At 50.9% G+C, this 8,774-nt stretch overlaps 1 protein-coding gene across 4 annotated transcripts in view; it reads right to left on the reverse strand.

Moving 5' to 3' along the window:
• nme6 (NME/NM23 nucleoside diphosphate kinase 6) overlaps positions 1-8,774 on the reverse strand; it is a 32,057-nt gene that overhangs the window by 13,110 nt on the left and 10,173 nt on the right. The window contains exons 1-3 of one of the 4 annotated variants that reach the window (XM_078229363.1): positions 7,019-7,086; positions 5,265-5,370; positions 783-885 (exon numbers count right to left, since the gene is read on the reverse strand). In XM_078229363.1, the coding sequence (XP_078085489.1) occupies positions 783-885; positions 5,265-5,360 (199 nt within the window). In that variant the 5' untranslated portion in view covers positions 5,361-5,370; positions 7,019-7,086. Of the gene's footprint in view, positions 1-782; positions 886-5,264; positions 5,371-6,916; positions 7,087-8,774 lie in introns of those variants that run through there. The other 3 variants (XM_078229362.1, XM_078229365.1, XM_078229364.1) reach the window with 3 other exon arrangements.

An 8,774-nucleotide genomic window follows, 5' to 3' on the forward strand; every position in this document is an offset into this window, starting at 1 on the left:
TTCTCTAACAAACCTAACACTTCCTCCTTTGTAATGGAGATTTTCTCCAACGGTTCAACACTCCCCTCCGAGACACTCCCAGTCAACACATCCCTCTCCTTTGTGAATACCGACGCAAAGTATTCATTTAGGATCTCCCCTACTTCTTTGGGCTCCAAGCATAAGTCCCCACTTTTGTCCCTGAGAGGTCCGATTTTTTCCCTAAGGATCAAGAACAAGGGGACACAAATTTAAGGTGACTGGTGACATGGGGAGAAAATTTACAATGAGTGGTTGGAGTCTGGAATGCACTGTCTGACAGTGTGGTGGAGACAGAGTCACACAGCGAGTGGTTAGGATCTGGAATGTACTGTCTGAGAGTGTGGTGGAGACAGATTCACTCAGCAAGTGGTTAGGAGCTGGAATGTACTGTCTGAGAGTGTGGTGGAGGTGGGTTCGATCCAGGCATTTGGGAAATTACCTGAAGAGAAAACCTTTGCAGGGGTACAGCGAAAAAGGGACCAGCAGAGAAGCTTTTTACAAAATCCAGCACACATACTACAGCCGAATGGCCTCTGTTTGTGCTGTAACCATCCTCGAATTCTATGACAGCATTTTCCAACCCCACGTCCCCTAGGTTAGAGCACCAAGGGTAGCAGGTGTATAGGAATACCAACACCTTCACTGTGGCAAATTTGGCAAAGGAATGTGGACCTGTCAACAACATCCTCATCACTTGAATAAATAAAACAAAGAAACAGTTGAATGGACTCGTCAACATTCCCAGGAAAACGAACTCATACCTGAATGCTCTGTGTAAAACTTCTGAGATTCTTTCTGACCCCATTTTAAATACTTGTGCATCAAGATGATGAAGTTGTTGTCCAATATCTTCTGATGGATAGCCTGAAACCAAGAGGCAGCGAAGGATGATAAAGAGCTCCAGGGATTAGAGCAGTGAGTGATTACAGCCGCTCAGGGCCACCCTGGGGTTACAGTTGAAGGGGGTAGCGATCACTGTCAGGGGGTGGTCACCGTGCCATGGGGCTGCTCCCCTACCCTGACTATTCCCCATGAGTGAACCTTAACATGAAGCACTGGAACAGGTGAACAAGAGGCTTGAGCTCAGTTCACCCAGTCCACACCCAACAGGGATGTGGCGGTGATCAAGTGGTATGAACACTGGGATAGTAATCCAGAGACCCAGGGTAACCTGCTGGGGACCCAGGTTCGAATCCCAACATAACAGATGGTCAAACTTGAATTCAATTTTTAAAAAATCTGGAATTAAAAGCCTGATGATGACCATGAAAACATAGTCAATTGTTGGAAAAACCCATCTGGTTCACTGATGTCCTTTAGGGAAGGAAATCTGCTGTCCTTACCCGGTCTGGCCTACACGTGACTCCACGGGAGTGGTTCAAAGCTGAGAAATGACAGTAACTCACTCAGCAGCCCTGCTGTTTGGAATACAGCAAAGCTGCAAATAACGGTCAATTCACTAAGATTCCGACAAGCAGGTGGTGGTTATTGACCCCACAACTTGCTCCACCATTCAAACACATCGACTCTGTTTAACTGCCCTTGCTCCATCATCCTTCCTAACAAAAATCAATCAAACCGAATCCTGTAAGCTCGAATTAACCCACAGTCTCTTGGAGAAAGAGTTCTCCAAAATTCCACAACCATTGTGGGGAAGCACGTTTCCTGACATTGTGCCCATTTGAGCCTTGATTTTCCCCAGAAATACTATAGAACAAAGAGAACAAAGAGCAAAGAAAATTACAGCACAGGAACAGGCCCTTCGGCCCTCCAACCCTGCACCGACCATGCTGCCCGACTAAACTAAAACCCCCTACCTTTCCGGGGACCATATCCCTCCATTCCCATCCTATTCATGTATTTGTCCAGACGCCCCTTAAAACTCACTATCGTATCTGCTTCCACTACCTCCCCTGGCAGCGAGTTCCAGCCCGCCACCACCCTCTGTGTAAAATATCTGCCTCATGCATCTCCTTTAAACCTTGCCCCTCGCACCTTAAACCTATGCCTCCTAGTAATTGACTCTTCCGCTATCGCTGAATCATTTTAAGCATTGCTGTCAGTTTGCCCATTAGTCACTTACACTTGAGAGAATAGAAGCCCAGTCAACACAACCCATCCTCAGAATTCAGCCCTTTTATTCTGGTGGACGTGCACCCCTCCAAGGTCAATATATGTTTACTGAGAACTGAAGCTGTGCAGTGCCAAACTGAGGGAGTACTGGTACTACCCTTCAGATAAGACATTGAATTAAGGACCTGCCTGGATCCCAGGGCACTATTATTTCGAAGTCTGGTAGAGGAATCTCCACCAATGACAGGCGGCATGTTGCTGGTGTTAGTGATTAGCCAGTTGTGATGGTTGATATAACAGGTCAGCATGATTGCAGCATTCCACAAAATACTGCAGTAAGGCTGGTATACAGCACAGTAAAATAAAACAAAATAAACTTTGGAGCGGCGCAACTAGCTTTATTGAAACCACAACGTCAAATACAGAAAAAAAGGAAAAACCTGCAATTGAAAGAGCCAGTGGAGTGGGTCTAATTAAATTGCTCCTTCAATTGGGCTGTCACAGGTTGGATCAGCAAAACAGCCTCCTCCTCTGCTGTTCATTCATTAAAAAGTCCAAAGATGCGTCGGCAAGGTGGATTAGCCATGGTAAATGTGTGTAGTTACGGGGATAAGGCAAAGGGGAGGATTGGGTAAAAATGCTCTTTCGCAGAGTCAGTGCAGACTCGATGGGCTGAATGGCCTCTTACTGCACAGTATGGATTCTGTGATGCTAAAAACTGAAGAGGCAAGAGTCAAAAGTCATGAAACATTAATCTGCATCAAAATTGCTCAGTGTGTGTGTGTGTCAGTGCTGCAGGTGTCCGTAAAACTGCATTTGAATGAGTTTGAACAGTTTACCTCAGACAGTGTGGCGGCCAGAGCATCGACCTTTTGAGGCGTCGCCCAGTCTGGTTTTATATCTGGGTGCTGCTCCATAGCACGAAGCAACGCGAGAACTGCAGAGCACACATCTGCCGGCATAACCCAGGCTCGCTTCATGATCCGGATCCTTCTCTCCATCCTCATCCTCTAGGCTCTCATTACATCCACTACCTCTCCTAAATCATCAATCTCCATTTCGCAGGCAGCATCCTGGTCCCCAACGTGACACAAATGAAAGAATTCTGCCCCTGACAATCCGTCAGGCGCTGCCACAACCTCTGCTTCCTCAGTTATCTCACCCTCAGTCATTAGAAAATTCACTTTCCTGAAACATTGTTGGATGGTTTGTTGATCGACAGAATCTCAGGAGTCTTTCAACAAACGGGCAGCATCTAAAAGAGATATTCTCTTGACACACTGGACTGCAGTCAGCTCTGCCCAATGTCCTTCAGGGACCCTCTCCCTCACTGCCGTGATGTAATGTTGCTTTATGTGGTAGATGATGGCCTGCTCCAAGGGCTGGGTCAGATAGCTAGTGTTGACAGGGGAAAATAAAAGATGGATGTTCCAGGAGTCTGGAAAAATTATCCAAACGCCAGACAACTCGATGCCTCATCAGCCTGCAATCCCATTGCTGCACCCATTCACAGAAAATGTCCCCAGTTATCCAGGTGGTCTTACTTGCCCAGTAAGTGACGGGCAGGTGTTGGACCCCCTGAAGCAGCGAGGGGTTTGTGCCTTCCCAATCACCAGCAGATCATATTTCTCACTGCAATCCATATTGCAGCAGGCCGTAACAGAAAGTTGTTCCCTGGCTTTATCGCCAAAGGGACCTTCCCCTTGTGAGGCCAGCATGTCGGATCCAACACATCTGTAAAAAAACACCCGTCTCATCACAGTTAAAAATGTCCTGGGGCCCATAGTTTTCCAGTAACCAGGATAACACCTCTTCCGTCTACCGCTACCAGAGTTGTGCTTCGCCCCCTGTGGAAGTTAGAACAATGTTGTAGCGGGATTTCCATCTCTCCAGCCCTCCAAGAGTTTAAAATCAGGTTTTCCCAGAGTGGCAGCCAATAGCTTGGTCTTTTGAGCTAGAAGATGGCGGCTGACAATTGCATCTCTCCTGTCTGCATTTTGGAACCAGCGGAAAAGTGCCTCCTCCACCTCCCCATCCTTTCCCTTACACTTCCTTTTCCAGTTAGGATTCGAGTCCCGATACCATTCATTGTACAGCCTGTCTCACTGTTTTAACCATTTGGAGGCGGTAAACTTGGGAAGCCCGAAATTCTGCACCAGGTCACGATGGCTCACCTTGGCCAGCTCATCAATCTTGCTCAGGAGCTCGATCTTGGCTCCCAGACTCATGGATTTCATCTTTCCAGTCACGTTTTTGCTGCTGCTGCAGTCAGCGTTTGGTGCTGGCTCCAACCCCACACCACAAAGATGAGAAGGGTTTGAGTGAAGAACGAAATGGACTGTAATAAGGTACTGTTTATTTACCTTTGCTTTGATTTATTATTGATGTATGTATTAGCATACAGTGAAAAGTATTGTCTCTTGCATGCTATACAAAGCATACCATTCATAGAGAAGGAAAGGAGAGAGTGCAGAATGTAATGTTACCATCATAGCTAGGGCGTAAAGAGAGATAATATAAGGTAGGTCCATTCAAAAGGCTGATGTTGAATTGGTCGGCACTTGACCTCAGAGTTTTCTATCTTTTTCCTGACTGAGGAAGGTGGAAGAGAGTATGTCCAGGGTGCGTGGGGTCCTTGATTATGCTGGCTGTTTTTCCCAAGGCAGCAGGAACTGTAGACAGAGTCAATGGATGGAAGACTGGTTTGTGTGATGGGCTGGGCTACATCCACAACCCGTTGTAGTTTCTTGTGGTCTTGGTCAGAACAGGAGCCACACCAAGCTGCGATGCATCAGGAAAGGATGTTTTATATTGGAGAGAGTCGTAGTGGACGTGCCAAATTGTTGTATTCAGGAAACCTTAATGACGGTGTGAACTGTAAATACAGGTCTATCTGCTCAGTATAATTCAATAATTGGCAAAGTTAAAATGCTCATTTTTTGCCATTTATGTCAATTACCAGTTTAATTGTGGATTTTTAAGCGATGGGGATTGTACCTTAGCAGAATGTCCCAAAGTCACGTAAGATACAAGTCCTTTCTTTCCTCCTTTAACTAAAGTGTGGGCCAATCTACACGCGAACAGCTAGGAAGGCACAGGAATTGCTAAAATAACTACTCAGGCAGCCACTAATGCCCGCAGGATGAGTGTGGTTAACTGAAATCTCCTACCTGCAAAATTAGTGGGTGAGCCACAGCGTCGGGTTTAATCAAAGCCAGTGTCAGCTGGAGTAACGGCCGCCTGGTGTGGCCAATCGATGCCTGCATCTTCACAGCACTGAGGGGTTTAACACACAATCACACCAATTAATGAAAGAAGCTGGACTAGACTCAGCTGGAGATACAGGAACAGGAGGAAGTCCTTTGAGGCTGCTCTGCCCTTATGATAATCAGCCATGATCTAAGCAAGAATCAGGCGGCACGGTAGCACAGTGGTTAGCACTGCTGCTTCACAGCTCCAGGGACCTGGGTTTGAATCCCGGCTCGGGTCACTGTGGAGTTTGCACATTCTCCTCGTGTCTGCGTGGGTTTCCTCTAGGTGCTCCGGTTTTCTCCCACAGTCCAAAGATGTGCGGGCGAGGTTGATTGGCCATTCTAAATTGCCCTTTAGTGTCCCGGGATGCATAGTTTAGAGGGGTTAGTGGGTAAATATGTAGGGATATGTGGATAGGGCCTGGGTGGGATTGTGGTTGGTGCAGACTCGATGGGCCGAATGGCCTCTTTCTGCACTGTCGGATTCTATGATTCATAGAATCCCTATAGTGCAGAAAGAGGCCATTCTTATTTACTAATTAGTGTCACAAGTAAGGCTTACATTAACACTGCAATGAAGTGACTGTGAAAATCCCCTAGTCGCCACACTCTGGCGCCTGTTCGGGTACACTGAGGGAGAATTTAGCATGGCCAATGCACCCAACCCTTTGGACTGTGGGAGGAAACCCACGCAGACACGAGGAGAACGTGCAAACTCCACACAGACAGTGACCCGAGCCGGGGTCCCTGGCGCTGTGAGGCAGCAGCGCTAACCCACCCTGCCACCCCCCGCGCTGCCCCACCCTGCCACCCCCAGCGCTAACCCACCCTGCCACCCCCCACGCTGCCCCACCCTGCCACCCCCCGCGCTAACCCACCCTGCCACCCCCCACGCTAACCCACCCTGCCACCCCCAGCGCTGCCCCACCCTGCCACCCCCCGCGCTGCCCCACCCAGCGCTAACCCACCCTGCCACCCCCAGCGCTAACCCACCCTGCCACCCCCCGCGCTGCCCCACCCTGCCACCCCCCGCGCTAACCCACCCTGCCACCCCCCGCGCTGCCCCACCCTGCCACCCCCAGCGCTAACCCACCCTGCCACCCCCAGCGCTAACCCACCCTGCCATCCCAGCGCTAACCCACCCTGCCACCCCCAGCGCTAACCCACCCTGCCACCCCCCACGCTGCCCCACCCTGCCACCCCCAGCGCTGCCCCACCCTGCCACCCCCCGCGCTAACCCACCCTGCCACCCCCAGCGCTGCCCCACCCTGCCACCCCCAGCGCTGCCCCACCCTGCCACCCCCAGCGCTGCCCCACCCTGCCACCCCCAGCGCTAACCCACCCTGCCACCCCCCGCGCTAACCCACCCTGCCACCCCCCGCGCTAACCCACCCTGCCACCCCCCGCGCTGCCCCACCCTGCCACCCCCCTCGCTAACCCACCCTGCCACCCCCCGCGCTGACCCACCCTGCCACCCCCCACGCTGCATGAACTGCCCCAGCGACTTCCATCCGGCCTTCAGCTGCCCCCCGGTGCGCGCTTTCCCTCCCCGCTGAGCCCGGCTCCAACACCTCAGTCACTGTCCCCACCCCGGGGACACGGCCCGGCCAGAGAGCCCCGCCTGGGGGTCCCGGGGGACGGAGGGTCCCTCACTCAATCCCGGAATCGCTCACCCGCCGCCGCCGCCGCCATGGAAACCGTCAACCGAAAACTGTCCACCCCGAAGTCAGATCCCCCGGGCATTTCCGGTTCCGTCCCGCCTGGTGCTCCCGGGAATTCGCGGGCGCAGAGATTGGTTCCGGCCCCCCACCCCTGTCCAACTGCACTGCAGATTGTGCAACAGAAAGGGGGTAAAGGCTGCAAATACTCAGCAGCATGCCTGTGTGTGTGTCTATCTGTGTGTATGTCCATGTGTGCCTGTGTGTGTTAGGGGAGGGAGAGGCAGAGATTCTTCTCCCCCATCCACCCAGTGACCCTCACACTGGACACAGGGTCTCTGTGTCCACCCAACCCCACCTCACCCTCCCTCCTGTCCAAGCCTCTCCTCACTCTGGGCTGTGCTGTCCTCCAGCTATCAACATGGAGAACACCAAAGCCACAGTCTGTGACTCTCCACCATGAACCCCATCACCGATCCACTGATCCCCTCCCTCCCTGTCCCCTCTCTCCTCCTCCTCTCTGGCTGAGCCACAGTGTCTGAAACCACACTGTCCAAACTAAACCTGAGTTGAGCTTCCAACTTCACCATCACAAAGATTGACTTCATCCCTCTCTGTAACCTGAGCCCATCACCATCCCATCTCAACCCATCCACCGCAGTTCTAGAATATTCCTTCTGGAATTTATTAACATGCTTCTTTTAGTACAACAGTGGTTAGCTGCTGCCTCTCAGCACCAAGGAACTGAGTTTGATTCCCGGCTTGGGTCACTGTCTGTGTGGAGTCTGCACATTCTCCCCGTGTCTGCATGGGTTTCCTCCGGGTGCTCCGGTTTCCTCCCACAGTCTGAAAGATGTGCTGGTTAGGTAAACTGGCCATGCTAAATTCTCCCTCAGTGTACCCGAACAGGCGCGGAGTGTGGCGATTAGCAGATTTTCACAGTAACTCCATTGCAGTGTTAATGTAAGCCTACTTGTGACCAATAAATAAACTTTAACTTCTTAATTCGGTGATGTTATTGTTTGGCAGTCTATTGAAGTGAAGTGTTCTCTGATAACACAGTAATTTATCAATGCATGACAGCACAATCTTAACCAGCTCTCCTGGTCAATAATGCTGGGCCCACAACAAATAAACCACTACCATAGCATAGAACACCTACTGTACGGAAGGAGGCCATTTGACGCATCGAGCCTGCAAAGAACAAAGAACAAAGAACAATACAGCACAGGAACAGGCCCTTCGGCCCTCCAAGCCGTGCCGCTCCCTGGTCCAAACTAGACCATTCTTTTGTATCCCTCCATTCCCACTCCGTTCATATAGCTGTCTAGATAAGTCTTAAACGTTCCCAGTGTGTCCGCCTCCACCACCTTGCCTGGCAGCGCATTCCAGGCCCCCACCACCCTCTGTGTAAAATATGTCCTTCTGATATCTGTGTTAAACCTCCCCCCCTTCACCTTGAACCTATGACCCCTCGTGAACGTCACCACCGACCTGGGAAAAAGCTTCCCACCGTTCACCCTATCTATGCCTTTCATAATTTTATACACCTCTATTAAGTCTCTCCTCATCCTCCGTCTTTCCAGGGAGAACAACCCCAGTTCACCCAATCTCTCCTCATAACTAAGCCCCTCCATACCAGGCAACATCCTGGTAAACCTCCTCTGTACTCTCTCCAAAGCCTCCACGTCCTTCTGGTAGTGTGGCGACCAGAACTGGACGCAGTATTCCAAATGTGGCCGAACCAACGTTCTATACATCTGCAACATCA

The sequence above is a fragment of the Mustelus asterias genome, chromosome 15 (genome assembly GCF_964213995.1).
Source record: "Mustelus asterias chromosome 15, sMusAst1.hap1.1, whole genome shotgun sequence".
In the NCBI taxonomy this organism is placed as follows: domain Eukaryota; kingdom Metazoa; phylum Chordata; class Chondrichthyes; order Carcharhiniformes; family Triakidae; genus Mustelus; species Mustelus asterias.